At 36.9% G+C, this 22,287-nt stretch overlaps 1 protein-coding gene across 1 annotated transcript in view; it reads left to right on the top strand.

Annotated features, from left to right (window-relative positions):
• The window catches only part of LOC754459 (E3 ubiquitin-protein ligase SHPRH), a 37,560-nt gene extending 16,241 nt beyond the window's left edge, over positions 1-21,319 (top strand). The window contains exons 15-27 of the mRNA XM_030994207.1: positions 768-944; positions 1,564-1,671; positions 3,085-3,215; positions 10,201-10,380; positions 11,785-11,853; positions 12,966-13,191; positions 13,928-14,071; positions 15,211-15,384; positions 16,269-16,571; positions 17,184-17,279; positions 17,783-17,961; positions 19,860-19,940; positions 20,710-21,319. Of these exons, the coding sequence (XP_030850067.1) occupies positions 768-944; positions 1,564-1,671; positions 3,085-3,215; positions 10,201-10,380; positions 11,785-11,853; positions 12,966-13,191; positions 13,928-14,071; positions 15,211-15,384; positions 16,269-16,571; positions 17,184-17,279; positions 17,783-17,961; positions 19,860-19,940; positions 20,710-20,791 (1,950 nt within the window). The 3' untranslated portion in view covers positions 20,792-21,319. The remainder of the gene's footprint in view (positions 1-767; positions 945-1,563; positions 1,672-3,084; positions 3,216-10,200; positions 10,381-11,784; positions 11,854-12,965; positions 13,192-13,927; positions 14,072-15,210; positions 15,385-16,268; positions 16,572-17,183; positions 17,280-17,782; positions 17,962-19,859; positions 19,941-20,709) is intronic.
• The last annotated feature ends 968 nt before the right edge of the window (positions 21,320-22,287 follow it).

Here is a 22,287-nt window from a genome sequence, read left to right on the forward strand (position 1 = left end):
ATCACTGGCGAAGTTTCAATTACACTTATGCATCGGTAGTCCATCATGTTTTTTTTTTTAACAACACAATGGAATGAATAAGCCTACATTTGGATAGCGCTCTTACTCTGAAGGCAATTGTTATTATTTTTTATCATCTATATATTTGTAAAGCGCTTAGAGACATTTGTATTAAGCGCTATGTAAAAGCTAAAAATTATTATTATTATTATTATTATTATTATTTGCAATTTATGAAATATCACAAGTTATATTGACATGAAAGTCATACAAAGTACAAGAAAACCTCATATATACAGTACAAGTAAACCTTGATACAATACAGAGGAAATCAACAGACAGTATTTGACAAAGCTGTATTGATTGTCCCCCAGAAGACTGTATCAGCAATTATGTTGTCTTCAATGCATCAATGCATAGAGGTGTCGTGGTCGAGTGGATATGTCACCGTACTGCGGATCACTCCTGCCACGGCACTAATGTCCTTTGGCAAGACATTGATCTACATTTGCCACTCTCCACCTAGGTGTTAAATTGGTACCCGGTAGAATGCGAAAGTTAATGTGGTTAGATGAGCAAGTGTGCGCTTGTAAAAAATGACGCCTGGATGGAATGCTCCCCAGAAAGTAGAGAATGTGCATACATTGTGTGCGATTAAGCCTGCATTCGATGACCGGGGTAATAGTATATATCTGTAAAGCGCTTTGAGAGGGCCTGCAGTCCTGAAAATCGCTATATAAGAACAAACTATTTTTATTACATTGTAGCTCCCAGAAGCCGTTGCCTTGTATCGGGAGGCTCTGAAGTCAGCCGAGGAACACAAAGACCACATCAAGACAGACAAGCTCCAGATGATGCATGCTATTCATAACCTCAACGAGATACTCAAGGACAGACCAGAGGTCGTTGAACCCAGCCCGGAGGATGGTGACCTCGCGCAAAGGGTGAGGCATGACACTGGAATGTAGGGATGTTAACATGATCATGATCGAGTGTGGAATTGTTGATGTTATTATCATAATCATCATCATCATCATCCTCATCATCATAATCATCATCATAATCATCATCATCACCCTCATCATTATCATCACATTATCATCATCATTATCATCATCATCATCATCATCATCATCATCATCATCGTTATCATCATCACCCTCATCATCGTCATTGTCATCACAATATCATCATCATTATCACCATCGTCATCATCACCATCATCACCACCATCATCATCATCATCGTCATCATCATCATCATCATCACCATCACCATCACCATCATCATCATCATCACCATCATCATCATCATTATCAACATCATCATCATTACAATCATATTCATATTCATCATCCTCATCTTGTCCTATCTGTACATGTTGCCTAACATAACCCAGCAGTTCATTCACTGCCACACATCAAGATTGGCTAGGATATGTGCCTGCAAACTGAATGTGTTATTTGCCAGAGCAAATGGTCAGTCAGCTCTGCATCACCCATTTGGTGATATCATGTTTACATATTCTTCTTATTCATTTTGTAATTTTTACTCTACCGGTAGATGGTGTTTCTAAGAGACCAGTACTTGCAGAAAACAGCGTACCTTGTCACCAGTAGCCTATATACACTGCAGCCAATCAGAGACAAGGTTTTGGAGCAGCAAGAGAAGGTATACACTGTTAACCCATTGCTTACTGAAAACAGATTTGATTTTATTTATTTCTGTTTGATATTAATTTTCTTTTGCATTTTTACAAATATATAACAAACAAAATATTGCAAATGTTACACATTTCATACTTGTATGGAATGAGAAAATTCAGGCGACATTTAGAACCCATAGCAGTTTAGTACCTCTGTTTAGTTACCTTTTATTTTTATCTGCTGATCCAGAATGATCTGAAATAATTTTTTTACACAAGCAGAAAATGCAAAATTTTCTTGATAATTTGAGTCAATTTCTGTTACAGTGGATTGTGCCCTTCATGAATGAGAGCAATTCAACAACAACAAATCATTGAACTCTCTAAATTGGCAACGCAGAATAAAATTTATAATGACTGTTTTGTTTGTACAATTTGGCAATGTCTTTTTGAATATTTTAGTTTTCATTAACACTGGTTATTCATTCGATAAACTTTTTTTATTTCTTGAACTATGAAAGAGTGGAAGTACAAAAAGTGGTGCCAATTTGAGGAGATAAAACTGATTCATTTAGACATTTAAAAATCTCTGAACTGCTATGGGAAAAGGAATCCACTCAGCTGTGATGAGTGCTTTACATTGTACAAAATGATCCCTAAAGTGTAAAGTGTATGTGACAATGTGAATGCATGTTTTCACATTCTTAAAACTGTTACATGTAGTTGAATAGAAAAAGAATTTAGCAAGCCTGCAAGGTGAATAGGTTTCGTTGCCAACCAATACAGGAACTATTTAGGGGTAAATTAGTTCTTTAAACAGGTGTGATCTTTTGTGTGGTGAATGAAAGGAATTTTGGGCAGTGCATAGAGAGCCTAATTACTCTTAGATCTTGTGAGACACAGATGTGTGCTAGCTGTGTGGTGAGGAGATGTTAGGAACGTAGTAGGGGACAGTTACAAGCCATGTGTTGTGTAGGCTTAGTAAATGCTGTACACTGGCAAGTCCCATGCACCTCATGTCATGGGTGCAAAGACTTTGTCAGCCCTCACCTTTATTTACTTTACAGTTTTGACATCTGAACTGTAAGTTATATTACATTTGTTGTATTTTTTTTGTTGTAGAAATTAGTTGAAACTATAAATCTTAATTGTAGTTCGATACATAGCAGTGAAGCAGTCCTCTTACATGTCTCAACGTACATACACAATTTTGTGTTGATCAGACCTTTCATGGTCAAGATCTTGGGGGGGGGGGGGGGTCATTTGGACCCCTTGGCACCTGTAAGCTTTCAAATCCCCCCCCCCCCCTCCAGATTCCAGCTGTTCCACCAGATTAATTATTGAACATTCATTTTACAGGTCATGGACACCAATGTTGTTGTCATTTTTATTATTATTAACATTTTATTTTTTGTTTTGTGTTTTGTTAATTTGTTTAGATTCCACCTGGTCCTGCATGGTATCTAGACGGCATACAATGGGCCATATACCAGGGACTAGGCCCGGACCTTGTGGACAGACTCAAGACTGAACTTGAGGCCAAGAGTGAAGTTATGGGACTAGCTGATAAGTAAGCCTAATACTATGAAGAATCAATTACCAGGCAGTTGTATCAATGTTGTACATATTTTTGGTGCAGTAGACTAATTTTGAAATCAGTAAAATTCAAACTGTGTAGACTTATTGGGATTAACTGCAGCCTCTAATCATGTGAAAATTATGTGAACAATTAATTTGTTTTTTAAATATCTGTATGAAATGCTTGATCCCAGTATCCTGTCTGATTTTCTGTGGAGGCATGACGAAAACAGTCCATTTAAACTTCACCCCACTTTGGACCCGAAAGTGGGGTGCATTTTGGTGGTAAGCTCACCACAGAGCAAGAGAGAGGTAGAGTCCCTAATCTGCAGTATAAACAAACTTTGCCAGGACATCGCCAGCCCAACCTTGATAAGTACTGCTTGGAACTCCTCCATGATGTTCTAGTCTTATTCGCAGTCTCATATAGGTTCGGATTATGTCCATTCTCATAGCTACCGGTATACATGGGAGATGCCAGTTTCATCTTCCTTGCTTCACTTTATATCAGGAACTTCCTGGTTATAATTATGTTCCTTTCAAGTTTCATCATAATTGTCTAGTTCGATATAGTACATGGACACAATTAAATATGATATTGTCTAAAATTGTCAAAAATATCTTAACATCGAAATGATTTCTGGTCATGTTTAACTATTTTAATTGAAGCCTCTAATACTTTTATGAGGATGACATAGTCTGCAATAAACTTGACAAACATTATCATCCATACTATATGTCGTAGTTTATAACAATAATTACTCATGAACCTCACACTACAAGGACAACATTCATCCAGATTCTGAGATTGCTCATTCTCACGAAGCTTGGTGTACGCGAAGATATCGGGAAAGAAAGCGGTCTGTAATACCAGACACGCAAGTGGGGTATTTCGGTCCCCGTTCACCGAAAAGTAAGATTCTCCATTTGAAAGTTGGGTAAGTTCGACAAATATAGCCTCTGTTAAAGGCGTTACTCCGCCACCAAATTTATTCGCATAGACGAAATAATCTCGAACGCGTTTAGAAAAATGGTGTAGGCCTAGGCCTATAAGGAAAGGCCGGGAAAACATACATTTTGTTGGTTTGACCGTTAAATATTTTTGAGGTATTAAAGCAAGAATAGAATGTTGTAAATATTGTTTTCGTTACATTTATTCTGTGCGTAATCTCAGGGTCTACTCAACTTTCTTTGCCTATTTCTTGCCCCCCCCCCAAACGGCAGATCAAGGATTTGAAAATAGGGAGTGGCCGGGGCTCAGACATCAAATTTGAAATAGGGGGGGGGGGGGGTGGTTGTTTAGGCAGACGGCATATTTCTTGGAATTCGTTATAAAGACGGTATTTAAAAAAATGATGATTCTGGCAAGATAAGAATTGAATTTCATCAAACTTTTATTTGATTTAATATGATCTGTATACGTTTAGGATACAATATTTATTTCCCCACAACACATCAAGCCGTGATGATTGAATGTCCATTGCATGTAACACGAAAGAAACAGAAACTCTCAAATCTACAATCCTTTAGAAAGATAATAATTAGCCGAGTAATTAGGGCATTACAAGACATCGAAGGACTTAATCTATTTTACAATAGTTGATGCAACCATAATGGAACATTATGCTTCTCGATACTGAGGATATGAAATTTCAGCACAAGTGTATTTGGTTTCAAAATTTTATAGCAGTTCGTTAAAGAAACATTTCGATGCTCACTTGTATAATAAATCTCTATGACAAGCTCATTTTTATCACAACAGTTAAAGCTTTTCACTTTTTGATACTAAAGATTGTTGAAGAATTGCCTAATTGACTGCTCGGATGATTTTTTACCTTTCTCCGAAACCTCTTGTTTTTTTGCTCATGATTATAGCGCATTATTCTTCTTGTCACGGTATGTATTAATAAGCAAATACATATCTGCACAACGAACGTCTTTATGATTATGATGTCCTCGTTTCGTTGTATGTTATAAATTTAATATCATGACGATCGACGAGAAGTGCGTCAAAAATATCTTAACATCGAAATGATTTCTGGTCATGTTTAACTATTTTAATTGAAGCCTTTTTACTTGATCTAATACTTTTATGAGGATGACATAGTCCGCAATAAACTTGACAAACATTATCATCCATACTATATGTCGTAGTTTATAACAATAATTACTCATGAACCTCACACTACAAGGACAACATTCATCCAGATTCTGAGATTGCTCATTCTCACGAAGCTTGGTGTACGCGAAGATATCGGGAAAGAAAGCGGTCTGTAATACCAGACACGCAAGTGGGGTATTTCGGTCCCCGTTCACCGAAAAGTGAGATTCTCCATTTGAAAGTCGGGTAAGGTCGACAAATATAGCCTCTGTTAAAAGCGTTACTCCGCCACCAAATTTATTCGCATAGACGAAATAATCTCGAACGCGTTTAGAAAAATGGTGTAGGCCTAGGCCTATAAGGAAAGGCCGGGAAAACATACATTTTGTTGGTTTGACCGTTAAATATTTTTGAGGTATTAAAGCAAGAATAGAATGTTGTAAATATTGTTTTCGTTACATTTATTCTGTGCGTAATCTCAAGGTCTACTCAACTTTCTTTGCCTATTTCTTGCCCCCCCCCCCAAACGGCAGATCAAGGATTTGAAAATAGGGAGTGGCCGGGGCTCAGACGTCAAATTTGAAATAGGGGGGGGGGGTGGTTGTTTAGGCAGACGGCATATTTCTTGGAATTCGTTATAAAGACGGTATTTAAAAAAAATGATGATTCTGGCAAGATAAGAATTGAATTTCATCAAACTTTTATTCGATTTAATATGATCTGTATACGTATAGGATACAATATTTATTTCCCCACAACACATCAAGCCGTGATGATTGAATGTCCATTGCATGTAACACGAAAGAAACAGAAACTCTCAAATCTACAATCCTTTAGAAAGATAATAATTAGCCGAGTAATTAGGGCATTACAAGACATCGAAGGACTTAATCTATTTTACAATAGTTGATGCAACCATAATGGAACATAATGCTTCTCGATACCGAGGATATGAAATTTCAGCACAAGTGTATTTGGTTTCAAAATTTTATAGCAGTTCGTTAAAGAAACATTTTGATGCTCACTTGTATAATAAATCTCTATGACAAGCTCATTTTTATCACGACAGTTAAACCTTTTTCACTTTTTGATACTAAAGATTGTTGAAGAATTGCCTAATTGACTGCTCGGATGATTTTTTACCTTTCTCCGAAACCTCTTGGTTTTTTGCATATGATTATATAGCGCATTATTCTTTTTGTCACTGTATGTATTAATAAGCAAATACATATCTGCACAACGAACGTCTTTATGATTATGATGTCCTCGTTTCGTTGTATGTTATAAATTTAATATCATGACGATCGACGAGAAGTGCGTCAAAAATATCTTAACATCGAAATGATTTCTGGTCATGTTTAACTATTTTAATTGAAGCCTTTTTACTTGATCTAATACTTTTATGAGGATGACATAGTCCGCAATAAACTTGACAAACATTATCATCCATACTATATGTCGTAGTTTATAACAATAATTACTCATGAACCTCACACTACAAGGACAACATTCATCAAGATTCTGAGATTGCTCATTCTCACGAAGCTTGGTGTACGCGAAGATATCGGGAAAGAAAGCGGTCTGTAATACCAGACACGCAAGTGGGGTATTTCGGTCCCCGTTCACCGAAAAGTGAGATTCTCCATTTGAAAGTCGGGTAAGGTCGACAAATATAGCCTCTGTTAAAGGCGTTACTCCGCCACCAAATTTATTCGCATAGACGAAATAATCTCGAACGCGTTTAGAAAAATGGTGTAGGCCTAGGCCTATAAGGAAAGGCCGGGAAAACATACATTTTGTTGGTTTGACCGTTAAATATTTTTGAGGTATTAAAGCAAGAATAGAATGTTGTAAATATTGTTTTCGTTACATTTATTCTGTGCGTAATCTCAAGGTCTACTCAACTTTCTTTGCCTATTTCTTGCCCCCCCCCCCAAACGGCAGATCAAGGATTTGAAAATAGGGAGTGGCCGGGGCTCAGACGTCAAATTTGAAATAGGGGGGGGGGGTGGTTGTTTAGGCAGACGGCATATTTCTTGGAATTCGTTATAAAGACGGTATTTAAAAAAAATGATGATTCTGGCAAGATAAGAATTGAATTTCATCAAACTTTTATTCGATTTAATATGATCTGTATACGTATAGGATACAATATTTATTTCCCCACAACACATCAAGCCGTGATGATTGAATGTCCATTGCATGTAACACGAAAGAAACAGAAACTCTCAAATCTACAATCCTTTAGAAAGATAATAATTAGCCGAGTAATTAGGGCATTACAAGACATCGAAGGACTTAATCTATTTTACAATAGTTGATGCAACCATAATGGAACATAATGCTTCTCGATACCGAGGATATGAAATTTCAGCACAAGTGTATTTGGTTTCAAAATTTTATAGCAGTTCGTTAAAGAAACATTTCGATGCTCACTTGTATAATAAATCTCTATGACAAGCTCATTTTTATCACGACAGTTAAACCTTTTTCACTTTTTGATACTAAAGATTGTTGAAGAATTGCCTAATTGACTGCTCGGATGATTTTTTACCTTTCTCCGAAACCTCTTGGTTTTTTGCATATGATTATATAGCGCATTATTCTTTTTGTCACTGTATGTATTAATAAGCAAATACATATCTGCACAACGAACGTCTTTATGATTATGATGTCCTCGTTTCGTTGTATGTTATAAATTTAATATCATGACGATCGACGAGAAGTGCGTCAAAAATATCTTAACATCGAAATGATTTCTGGTCATGTTTAACTATTTTAATTGAAGCCTTTTTACTTGATCTAATACTTTTATGAGGATGACATAGTCCGCAATAAACTTGACAAACATTATCATCCATACTATATGTCGTAGTTTATAACAATAATTACTCATGAACCTCACACTACAAGGACAACATTCATCAAGATTCTGAGATTGCTCATTCTCACGAAGCTTGGTGTACGCGAAGATATCGGGAAAGAAAGCGGTCTGTAATACCAGACACGCAAGTGGGGTATTTCGGTCCCCGTTCACCGAAAAGTGAGATTCTCCATTTGAAAGTCGGGTAAGTTCGACAAATATAGCCTCGGTTAAAGGCGTTACTCCACCACCCAATTCGGAACAGCTTGTCACATGCAGTACCGTTAATGCGCCCGGCACTCTGATCGGCCGTTTTTCAGTGTATTTTCTTTTAGTGTTCTTAAAAATTTGCCGTGTCGTTTGATCAAAGAGGTACTGGGCAAGCTTGCCTATTAATGATTTGGTTCAATACATACGCCATCTAACCTTTATGTTTTAAGGTAATGATTATATTTATGCAGAAAAACTAAAATACTTGTGACAGTGCGATTATTTCAAGTCGCCCTTTTTAGGTTATTATGCAGCAACATGACCAATCAAAGTTTGGTCCAGTTAACGCTTGTTGGTTGGTGGTTTTTTTAAAGTTTATTTGTCCAATTAACTTCTATATCTTCTCAATGTTTCCTTTCCATCTTTCCTCATGTTTTTCACTATTATCACCTTTGTTCTATATACCTTTCGGCTGATATTATTCTTTATTTTTCTCCTTCTTTCAGCATCTCTTTTCTAATTTTCATTATATATTTCTTTATTTTCTCCTAATTTTATCTTCTTTAGCCATCTTTCCTTATGCCCTTCTTTATTTTCTCCGTCTTTCTAATTTTCATCTTTCCTTATGTATTCCTCTATTTTCACCTTGTTTTATTCTCTCTATCTTTTCTCATGTATTTCTTTATGTCTAACCTTCATTATCTTCTGTTTCCATCTTTCCCTGTGTATTTCTTTTTAAACCTTCTTTTATCTTCCTTTTCCATCTTTCCTTATGTTATTCTTTATTTTCTCCTAATTTTATCTTTTTCATCTTTCCTTATGTATTCCTCTATTTTCACCTTGTTTTATTCTCTCTATCTTTTCTCATGTATTTCTTTTTTTTCTAACCTTCTTTATCTTCTGTTTCCATCTTTCCTTATGTATTTCTTTTTAAACTTTTTATCTTCCTTTTCCATCTTTCCTTATGCTATTCTTTATTTTCTCTTCCTTCTTTCCCTCCATTTCCATCTTTCCTTATTATCACCCGTCTTTCCCTATTTTATCCTCCCTTTATATTTTCCTTCTGCATTTTTCCATTGCCAAGCACATCAATGTTCTCTTCTATACGTAAAAGAAACTTAAATAGCTAGTACTTGCTAAAAAAAAACAATATGAAGTGAGACTTTAGACACACTGAATCCAGGCCTATTATAAATATAGGTGTAGGGTCTGCGATGAGAAGACTATGAATCTGGACTGGATATCAGATACCAGCTGGTAATCCCTTTATCAGTAACTAGGCTATGATTGACCACTGTCTCTCTCCCCATGGACCCTACTGGTAATCCCTTTATCAGTGGTCAGTGCTCCTATCAGATTATGGTAGCTCCAGGAAAAGTGGTGAACTGGTGAGCAGAGCTCAAATGAGATGTTTTCCTAATGTTCATTTCAAATAATGATAATCTGTATTTTGTGTTGACTACATACATGTATATATCACAGACAATGTAAAAGAAAAGAAAGTTCAGAAGTAATTTGAAACTATATCTATTTAGCACTTTGATTTGTAAGATCTCACAATTATGAACCGTGCACCATTTCTGCTCCTCCTGTATTCTATTCTGTAAAGCTCATAGAGAGGTGCAAGTATGCCTATGTGTTATGCGCCATGCAAAAAAAAAAAGGATTAATGTATCTGTTATGGCCTTATATAAACTTTGCTTTAGCTCAATATTATTCAACCAGTCAGGAGATAGGAGAGTAGACCAACTACATTTTAATAATTGGATACATGTCACTTACAAGCTTTCAATTTCTCTGCAGATTCCGAGATGCAAGAGGATTCCAGTTTGTCCTTGTCTCTGAGCTAGAGGAGCTAGCCAAGCTCTACGAGTCAGCCTGGGATGGGGTGACCAGTCTCCAAGACAAACTCAAGGATAAGGCTCTCTTAGCAGAAGCAACAGACTGCCATCTTAGACCATTCAAAGGGAGGCACAAACACACGTAAGCTCAAAAAGAAAGAAAGAAAGATCATAATACCCTCAATTTTTGTTAAGCAGTTTTATATTGCATGCTTGACTTGACCTAAAGGTAAAGACCAGTTATGGTCATGCGATTGCATTGTGAAAGAAACGTTGTGGAATCAATCAGAAAAGGTTGATCATCTAGCATATAACTACCGTATTTGCCGGTGATAAGGCCGCACCGCCGCATAGGCCGCACCCCAACTTTGACATTTCAAAGAGGGAAAAAAACAAAAAACGGACAAAACAAAATAATCGTAATTTTCTCTTAAAACACTAATTTTTTTTACAAACTGATACCAAATTCATCAATATTCTTATAATTTACCGAAGTTTAGCTAAAAAGATGATCGCAGGCAGATTTGCTGGCCGATATACCCCTACCATAATGTAGGGTGTAATGCGAAATGGCATGAAATGGAAAAACAAAATGGCGACTTCAGATGGATGCTTCGCGGCTGGTCCGTTAAACGGTCCCTTCCTTTACTTTTGCAATGCATTGGCACAAACTTAGATAAAGATATATATCGGCAAATGTTGTTTTAGGAAGTTATTTTCGTCTTCATGTCAACAATGCAAGAGAAAATTGTCGGTAAGATGTTTGAAAATGTCCTGTACCATAGTGGTATAGTTATTTTACCGTTTGTAGTCCTATATGGGTAAATTCGTGCTGATTTTGACTTCGTTTTTTTTTTTTTTTTACTCTTTCGTCGTAAAGGCCGCACCCCGACTTTTTGATATTTTCTCTTCCAAAAATACTGCGGCCTTTACGCCGGCAAATACGGTATTAGTGTGTACTGCAAGGTTCTGGAATCATCAAAATGATAAGAAATTTGGCCCAGTCTTCGTAAAGTTACAAGCACTGTACACAGAAAGATGTATATGGGACTATACGAACACGTGCGCGACACATGCGTTTATCTCTCACAGACCATGTAGATAAACTAATTTACCAAATATATCAATTAGTAGGCGGTTTCCCGGCAAAATTTTTATCCTCATTTATTAGTAAAAACATTCTTTCACATGATTGGTAATAAGAGCTTCCATTTTATTTTTTGAAATTGGGGCGTTTCTAATACTGGTCTTCACCTTTAAGCTGTCCACACCATCACTGGGATGTATGATGGCTTCTGTATCACAACGGCATGCATGAACATGTTATTGTTCTGTATATACATATACATGTAACGTACATTATAAATTACACCCAAAATAAAAGTATTATTGGTTGACATACTTTACAGAATTGCCGCACAAGCAATAAATTTACCCCCCCCCCCTCTCTCTCTCTCTCTCTCTCTTTCCATTTCTCTCTCTCTCTCTCTCTCTCTATCTCTCTATCTCTCTATCTCTCTATCTCTTTCTATTTCTATTTCTATAGATGTGCCTTTTGTAAAGTAGAGGATCAGCTTCAGAAGTATGAGATGAAACTCTTCTCCTTTGATGTCAGGTATGTACAGTATCAGATAGAGTAAAACACTTTTATATTTGTGGGAATAAACAGCAGTGGTCAAGATTAATTTGTGGTCATAATATGCAGGAAAAAATAGAAAACAGTTACTATGAAAGAGAAAATCCAAAGAGTAAAGTTATGTTCACCTGCATTTAAGATATATATTCTAAAGAGAAAAAGATGGAGATGTGAAAGTCATCCTTTATTCTTAGACTATAAACATCATCTACTCAAAAAATGCTGTTGCAAAATTTTGTTGTTGTTGATATTTCAAGAGCATTTTTCAATCTACTTTAATCGAATGGGCTTTGACTTGTACCTGAGAGTAATAATAGTAATAATAAGATTCATTCAGCAGACATAGGCCTAAAGTGTGTGTTTTATCTTACTCTGTGTTCTATAGATGCATACAAATATATGTAAAGCAATGTGTGGATAGAAATGCACCAAACTGGGTCTGCACTTTGTGGCAAAGTATTACAAATTCGCACCTGGGGGTGTTTCACAAAGACTGAGGTCGACTTTAAGTTTGACTTAAAGGGAGTCATGCATCAGTTTCCATGTGCAGAAGGCCATAATTCGCTGACACTAGACTTGGTGGGAAAACCATTAATGGGAGTACAAATCTGCACACAGCAAACCTAGGCCAATCAAGAATTACCCCCTTATCTTTCGGAGAGTCTAGCTTCGGATCACGCTTCGGATCGGGTGAGGGAAAAGCAAAGCATATACATAAGGTCAAATATAATGGTCTTAAAACTCAAGGCTAACCCTGGTGATTCACAACACCTGTTATTGGGCAAACACCCGAACGGTGTTGAATTCCCCATGAGAGCTAACTACTGAGTGTCTTTAACTATGGCAGGCCACTCATGCCACTGTTCGCTCTCACCGTTTATTGGCATTGGTCTCTCAAGGGACGTACAACTCATGGTCACAAATCTACATAATTTATATTTTTTTGATAATTCATTATTGAAGGAAAAAATATTATCTGAAGATCAAAATGGTGAGAGCAAACAGCGGCATGCCATATTTAAGTCCAACTATAAGTCGATGTTATTCTTTGTGAAACACTCCCCAGGACTCATTATTCTTTTGTATTTCAGGAATTTAGAGGTCCAGGAGGTAGCTGGTCCTGCCAACGCTGACCCTAACCAAGACCGCTTCAACCTGATGGCTGGAGGACCTCGCGGTAACTGGGCTGCCAGCGATCATGAGAGGGCGCTACGTATCCTTCACAGCTTCCTGAGGAGCTGCAGTGCAGATGACATCACGCTGGAGGAGGGGACCAACTTCTTGGAGATGCTGGAACAGCAGAGGAAAGAATTTAAGGTATGTTGCAAGAGCCGGTGGAGAGAGGAAGGTTTCGAGAGAGTGAAAAGGACATATGTAAAGAAGAAGAAGAATATGTAGTTTGCTAGGAAAGGAAAGTAAATTTGAATGTTTTCTGAGTAGTGAAATGTGTAGGACAATAGGTTTTATAATGATAATCTAAGTAGGATTTAAAAGGTGAAGTAAACAAGGAAAGGAAAAGATGAATTATACTTTTGCACCGAAGGTATACATGTACCGATATGTAGGAAAGTGCATAGAAATACATGTTGTTCAAGATATGAATTTAGAAGGGAGGAAAGCAATAATTGAAGTTCTATAGATAAAAGTGAACATGAAAGGTTTTTAAGGTTCGGTTAGGAAAGCAAAGGAAAGAAACTAAATTCATAGGGATCACTAAGAAGTGGAGCAAAGAAGATTTATCTATTTGTATCATGAAGAACAATTCATTCACTTTTGGCAAATCAACATATATAGATTTGTTGATTTCAATCATTCAAAGTTTAAACCAATGAGTGAAAATGATTGGCAACACAAAGAATGTACAAATGTATTAGAAAACATAATATATTCAAGAGCATGTTCCCACATTTTTGCTTTGAAGGAAAAGAGCAATTTCAATGACTACAACCATTCAGGCCTTTTCCTCCTAACTTGTGAAAGCAGCATGCTTAGGAACACAAAGTCAAATTATCAAACTTTTAAAGAATTTTAATGTTGATCTCATTTCCTTCAGCCCCTGAGAGCCTACTGGGGTGCTATGCGTGACCGAGTGGCAGCCATGGATGAACTGGAGATGGCGATGTTGAGGTTAAGGGTCAAATTACCAGGAGAGGAAACGGACCCAGCCTCTCAGCCTTACATCATCGAACCTCATGAGGTATGTCACTTTATACAGTATTTGAAGTAACTACCGATATTAGTAGTAGTTCATGAACAAGTTTTGCTCAGTTTTGAATATACAGCATGCATAAAATGTTTGCGACTCCAGGCAATAACATGTTAGCATCATATTGACTTGTGGTGTGATAGCTTGGGCCATACCAACTTCCTTGTTGCCAACCCAAAAGCTTGCAGAAAAGTCAAGCGCATATAGATCTTTCAAGGAATTGTGATGTATGTGCTCACAACATCAGCATTTATGTACATGTATATTTGATTATACAAACTGTATACGCTCAAACCCTTTTAAAATAGAATACAAAAAATGTGTAATACAATGTAGTTTTCATGTTGGCTTTTCTAATTCCCCAAGGCTTATTGCATGAACCTCACATTAGTCAGTTAAAGGTATAGACCAGTTTTGGAAGCGCCCCCCTCTCAAAAAATGAAATGGAAGCTCTTATTACCAATCACGTGTAAGAATATGTGTTGACTAATACGTGATGATACAAGTTTTGCCAAGAAACCGAATCTCCTACAAAATTGATATATTTGGTAAATTATCATATCGATCTGGCCTAGATAGATGTCGCGAATGCCCTTTAACATTGATCATTTGGGCATATATTTCTGTTTTTTTGCGAATTTAGGTTGAAGTATTGCCATCTAAACCTCTGAAGGCAAAATTTAAACAATATTGAATAGATATTTTGTACCCGAAACCCTTGAAACGCAATTTTACCACTTCCGGTCTTTACCTTTAACCCATAGCCTACTGGAATCGAGAGGTCTCTGTATTATGCCAATGGGATCTAGATAATTCAGTAGTCAATGAGTTAAAAGAATCCTGATAATACAGAGAGCATATGTGTGTGTAGTTTCTTTCAGGCACCTTACATGTACTTGCACCTCTAGAGGAGGCGCGATAGCTCAGTTGGTATAGCAGTGGTCTCGTAATCCGGCGACCCGGGTTCGAAACAAAGGTGATGCGCTAGTGCCCTTTGGTAAGGCATTAATCCCCATTACCAGGTCTCTCGGAGAGGACCTAATGCCATCGGTTCCCTGGTTGCTTACTAACAAGCATTTATGCTTTCTTAGCTGTCGGGTCATTTAACCACTACCACCTCTATCTTTCAGATTGACCAGCAGAGGTACAGTTTCCTGAACGACCGTCTCTTTGCCAAGAATGACCTCAGACGTAAGCTAGGTCAGCTGGTCTACCTACGGAATCTCAACAAAGCTCAGTATGACCTGAAGGACGGTTATAATCCGGAGCCCTGTCCTATCTGTGTCAGACCCCTTGGCAAACAGGTAGTTCAGTCATTTTCAGTATCATTGTAATGTATTTGGTAACATTTCCAAGCTTTACAAAATGACATTTCCAGAGAACTTTCAAGATTGATTAAAAAATATTATATACGTTTTACTGAAAATATCTAGTATGAGCTTTTTTCAGATCATTTGGGTTTCCTATCAACCATTCATCAAATTCATGAAATAGTGGATTTGATATAGTTACAGAATGTCATAGAAGGGCATATTTTTGGTCATTCTGTAACAAAGCTGCTTAAGATTCAATATTTTTTAGTTAGTGAATATTTGATATGAAACTCAACTGTCATGAAAGTACTTCTATGAAATTCTAGGAAATTTATGAAAATGTTACTCTGTATGAGTGGACCTTCATTGGTTCATATACATGCAAAAGTTACCAACATAATCCTACCATGTGTCCTTCCATACTTCTGTTTCAAGACTAAATTTAAAAAAAATAGTTTTGTCTTTGCAGTAAAATAAAATGAGTCGACTAGCTTGGTGTCTCCATTGGATCATGTCTTGAAATCTGAACAGGTCACTGGTTATAATGTAAATAAATTCAAATTGTGGCTTTCATCAAGATTAATTATGAGATGTATCCATTTAAAAGCATTCAGATTGGGAGAAAATGCTTTCAATACTGACGTGCTCAAGTAACTATTAAACGATTCAAGCTTTGCGGAATTAATCTAAGCCTTTCCTTGTACATGTGTAAATATAATGTGTGCGCATCTACAAATGTAAAGGAAAATGCACCTTGTTTATAGAAACTATTATCAGGTCTTATAACAATTGTAACATGACATTAGCAAGTGGCTGCATGTGATTATTTGTAAATGGGAAGTTTTTATGCCTCATTGCGTGTCCTCTGTTCACAGTGGACAGTCCTGCAATGTGGGCACTGCTTCTGCAACGAGTGCATGGAGACCATGCTAAAACGCGTCCACATCGCCGGTCGTCAGAGCCCCGTCAAGTGTGCCGTCTGCCGCATGCCCACCGAAGGCGTCGACGTCTCCTACGTCAGTGTGACTCTGCAGCAGCAGGATGCAGCCGAGCAGGCGGCGGCAGAGGAGAGTATCAAGGTCCAGGGAGATCACTCTACAAAGATTGAGGCAGTGGTAAGAACTTTGAAGGGGATACAGCTGAAGGAGCCGGGAGCGAAGGCTATCGTCTTCTCCACTGTGAGTAGCAATTCCTTATTTATCTTGTAAGGCTAGGAAACTAGCATTTATTTGATGTTTTGAATGTCTCTCATTGTTCTGTAGGAACCTTTCCATTAATCACAAAAATCCTCTGTCTTCCTTCCACCTCTCCCCCCCCCCCTCTCTCTCTCTATCTCTCTCTCTCTCTCATCACATTCCATTTTGTTTAAATTTTGTAATGGCCAACTCTTTATCTGAACATACGTAAATTCGCTGTCACCTCCTATCTTTCTTCGTTTTCTCTTTTTCTCATTTTCTCCATATCCTATTTTCACACTTTGTTAATGGGTCTCTGATCCATTTTTGTTAGTAGGCATTCTGCATTCTATAAAGACCTACATGTATTCTTGTCACATTTCATAATTTCTGCTGCTTTTGAATGCCATTGCATGACATCTGAATTTTAGGAACCATTGTGAATATCTGACAAACCGCTATAAAATTATCCCATCTCTGTCCCGAGAATTTTGTTTAAACATGATTTATCACTGTAGTGACTCTTGAGGCTCTGATACTAAATTTGTTGTGGAAACTGATCTTCTAAATATGCTTCCTTTCAACAATTTGTTAAAATAATTATTTTCTCCCTAGTGGTCTGAGGTGCTTGAACTCATCTCCAAAGCTCTGACTCAGAATCAGATCAAATTCAGGAATGCTGGCAAGCAGGGAGGACCAAAACATTTCCAGGTGAGGTCATTTAGCTATTGATTTAAATTGATTTCACATTTTGATTTTGTTAAATTTGTATTTCATTTTTTATATTTTTAAATGTGTTAAAAAATAACCCCTTTTCGACAAGTTGGGGTTACATTTACCCTGGTTTGATGACATATGATATATGAAAATAGGCCCAAATAAAAAAAAGTCTGATGTTGTGCCAAAACTGATGAATTAGCTCCTTGCAGTTTTTGTTGGAATTGTTGTTTCACATTTGCATGAAATATGCCCCGATTCCCCCTTTTCAACACTCTGGCATTATATTGTTACTTGCACAGCAAATATTGTTATTACTACATTGAAACCTGTCTATAAAGACCACCCAAGAGAGACAAGGAAAGTGGTCTTTATAGGCAGGTTCCTTTAGTACATGTGTCAATGAAATTTTTTTTTCAAGGGAAACAAAAAATGTGGTCTTTGTAGACAGGTGGTTTGACTGTATCACTACCATTTGACCTTGTATCTGTATTCAGGCTGCATTGATGGATTTCAAGCATGAAGCAGACATCACAGCTCTCCTCCTACCGGTTCACAGTGGTAGCAAGGGTCTGAACCTCATAGAGGCCACTCACGTTCTTCTGGTAGAACCCATCCTCAACCCAGCAAGCGAGATGCAAGCCGTCGGCAGGGTGCATCGTATTGGGCAAACAAAGTGAGATCTCGACCATTTCACAATGTTCCTTAAATAAATATAACATCAGGGTTTCATTTAAATAGATATGCATATATTGCTATTTAAAATGTACCAATCACCAACACAATATTTTGTTCTTTATGTTAAAGGGGGTGTAGCACGACGAGACTCCATGTCTGTGGGCTGACTCGGGTATAATACGACTACGGACAACATCGCGAAACCGAAGTGTGATGACCATGTAGAGATTAAGTCGCTGACTACTGTTAATCAAGTCCATTAGTTTACATACAGTTGTCCAAAAGAAGAAGTAGATGGCGTTAATCCGTATTTGCCAAGCTACACTCCCTTTAACCCTATTTTAACTGGGCTATTTCAGACCAGGTTTTTACTGGGGGGGGGGGGTCAATTTGACCCCCCCCCCTAAGATCTCGGCCGTTTCACCGCCGATCGCCGCGAAAATTTGCATGCATGTCAAGTGAAGTGTATAGAATACTATGGTAATTTCAAATTTTTGAAAAATTCACTCATTTGCATATTTATGGTAATTTATGCAAATAAGGTCATCAAATTCACATTTCTGCCCATAAATCATAGATTATTCATGTTTACCTATTCTTTTTCACCACATATATTTATTAGACCATTTGGAGTAATAATACAACACAAAAAATTGGAAGAGGCTGGTTATTCCTTATGTTATCTCTTGTTTTTTATAATTTCTTATGTATTTCATTGTTTTTTTAACTTATGTATTTTATTGTTTTTGTTGTTTTATTTCATTTATAACTACAATTCAACTATTTTGACCCCAAAACAAACATCTAAACTTTAAACAAGACTGAATAACCAATGTTTTATCTATTTTTAGGGAAAATGACTTTTACATATGTTTTGTACACAAATCACGAAAATGAGCGATTTTCGGGCTGACATGCAAAGACAAAAGGTCACGTGACCTTGTAACCGTAGGTCCGATTTTCAAAAAAATCGTTTTAAAAGATGCGTAAGACTCGAAAGTAAAAAGTCAGGAAAGAAAAATTTTATATCTGCCGTGGTTTCGGAGTAGTCGCGAAATTTCTACAGGGGGGGTCAAATTGACCCCCCCCCCAGTTAACGTAGGGTTAAGGGTTCCTTGTGGCCATACTATATTAAAGATATAAGTTTCAATATAACTTCTGTAAAGACTCACCCATACATTTTCGAGTAGAATATTATTGTCACCCTACTAGTCAATATCTGTTATATTACATAGCCTTGATTATACTTTGTTATATTAGATAGCTTAGACAGATGTGATTGGTCCACAGCGCGTCACGTAATATCGATTGCGAGTATCAAAATCCTTATACTTTCCTAGCCGGTCACCTTTGATGGTTATATTGACAAACTGGTCAAATGAACATATTTTTAATGAATGCATGTCGCCCTCTTGAAGACAGTGTTTTTCTGACATGTACATGTATCACAAATTCTAAATTTCGGGGAATTGTGGTTGTTGGGGGGGAGGGTCAATTTGTTTAAATCCAATTCTTTTTTCTTCTCAAATTAAGTTTTTCCCTTAAAGTTTGTTTTTCTCGTAAAATGCGCTCGGCTGCAGGTTTGCTTAGATACATGTATGGTATCAAGCAAAAATGTACCCGTTAAAAAATGATCAGGAGTGATCTATGCTAAATACGATCCCTGCAAATGATGTCATGTGACAAGCTGTGGACCAATCAGCTTTCTAATACTGCCTAATAGAAATCAAATCTGGATAAAGTAAAATATTATGCTTATACATTCTAAAGGTGATGAACAAGGCTTTTGAAATTGCCTCAGGTTGATTTCTTTGAAGCCTAACGTTTGTGATCATGTTATATGTATCATTTTAGAATAATCTAAATTCTGTTTTCGTAATTGATTTTTGTTGCCAGGCCAACTGTTGTCCATCGTTACCTCGTCCATGAAACAATTGAAGAGAAACTTCACAGCTACCTCAGCACTCACATTATCAGGTAAGAGCTCGTGCTTGACTGTAGGTCCCACAAGACCGTATTTTGTAGCTTTTTTATGCACTTCTGTATGCACTTCATATGAATGCAAAGTGGAGATAAATCTTTGAGAGAGAGAGAGAGAGAAAGAAAACAGAACTACCACTATGAAAATGATGGACAAAGAAAGCGGACAAAATATACAGTTCCTCATTCTACCCTAAACAATTGCTATGGTAGACAAAGAAACATCCCTTCACTGCTATTATTTAAAAACGTGTAGAACAGGTGAATATGCATGTGACACCTGTTCTACAGATTTTTACATAATAGCAGTGAAAGGATATTCCTTTGTCTACCATAGCAATTGTTGAGAGCAGAATAAGGAACTGTATATTTTGTCCGCTTTCTTTGTCCGTCATGTTACTAGTGTACATATATAAAAAAGGTGAATTTACCATGGATGAGTTGCTAACCATAGCCATTTTATTGAAAGAAAATATGCGACTTGCCAAAATTTAGTGTCTTTTTAGTAATGTAATCAATAAGCTCTTTTCATAATGCAAACATCTTTGAGAAGTGCCTCGATAAAAATTATTTTATCCACTTGTTACAAATAATTGTATTTAAATAGGCACTTCTCAAAAATGTATGCAATAAATTTGGTTACATTATGAAAATGGCCCGTCACTTTGTAGCATGACTCTAATCAACTTTACAAAATCCCCAAATGTTCTTGTTGTACAGTGTACATTGTAATAGACTCTTTCTCTCATTTGCTTTCTTCAATCAGGGATGGATTGAACTCGGTGGAGACCGACACTGGAGATATGACCTTCTCTGACCTCAAAGAGCTGTTCACATCGGAAACTTAATCCAGCGAGCCACTACATCCTTCAGATAGATCACAGATGTCTTTGTCTAAATTCTTCCATTTAACTCAGGCAAATTAAGGGTTAATTCACTAGATGTGTTTACAATTCTTAGTCACAAAATGACATTGAGATGTATGAGAAAGTGCATTTGCAAAATTTTAATCCAAGGTACAAAAAAAGAGAGAAATCTCGTATTATTAGGCTGAATGGAACTTGAAGATTTTCACTTTGATGATTTGGGGCATGACATTTCTTTACGTACATTTAAAACCTCAAAAACACCAACCCATAATTGAGACGACCTTACAAATGGCTCATTTAAACTGGAATAGAAGGAAAGCATTAGATTTACTTCTCAAATATTCCTGATTACAAGCACAAAAAAATTGGTTAAACCCACTTGAAGTACCGTTAGATCTAGATGTAATTCATCAAAATCATGTCCCTCGGTGATCAAAATGTTTTGATGAAACACCTTGATATTTTGTACCAATTGTAAACCCTCTTTAAGATGAATGCCTTATCACTGATCAGACCGGACCCCTCAGTGTCTTTCCATCACCCATATTCATGTGTACAGTTATAATTTCAAAGGGGTTGAAAATGGGTTTCTGTATTTTGTTTTGAAACAAACAGTGTGTGTGTAAGGTAGGTGTATGTACAATTAGGTGCAATGAGACCTCAGGACAGTGTATTGCTGCCAGAAATCATGTCAGTATGTATATATACATGTATATGTCAAAAAGGGTAATATATTTTTGTATTCGGTTGATCAGATGTTAATGTTACACCTGTGTCTCCATGAACACCTGTAACATCCACAGGTACGCAGGATTTATATATTTCTTTCGGGGGAAGGGTTTATTGATGAAGAAATGGTCTTCACCATTGTCTTCCCCACCATTTTATAATTTTCCACAATCCTGATATTCTTTTCCCCTCCCTATAGTTATCTTTTATAGATGTTTTGCTTTATCAGTTGTATTGCTGTATTACATGTATGTTATCAACAACTCATTGTAAATTTAAAAATAGTCCTCATATGATGGTTGAGTAGTTGTCCCAAGAATTCATGCAACCATCACCCTTAGGCCTTTTGTGGTGGATCCAGGATTCTCTAGCAGGGAGGAGGTGTGCAAAAGTGTGATTGAACATTCTGCTACAAAAGTCCCCCCCCCTTTTTTTTTAGCCAGGGGGGTATGTCTCCCTGGTTTCCCGTACTATTGAGATTAAAATGAGTGTTATCCTTGAACTTGGAAGTACATAGAATTCTTTCCCAATCTCTAAAAGGCATACGTCAATGTGTAGTACATAACAAGAACAGTGGAGATGAGACCACGATATTTATAATGTTATATCTGGTATCTTGTTATAACTCTCTGCATAATTTAATTCCACTGTACGGTATGTTTGTTTGGTTTTATACACAAAAGATTTAGTAGTGTCATTCCATGTGAAATCATGAAAATTTGGTTGAAACTTAAACCTGCCTTCTT

Source organism: Strongylocentrotus purpuratus, unplaced genomic scaffold, assembly GCF_000002235.5.
Source record: "Strongylocentrotus purpuratus isolate Spur 01 unplaced genomic scaffold, Spur_5.0 spur5_scaffold_21, whole genome shotgun sequence".
Lineage (NCBI taxonomy): Eukaryota > Metazoa > Echinodermata > Echinoidea > Camarodonta > Strongylocentrotidae > Strongylocentrotus > Strongylocentrotus purpuratus.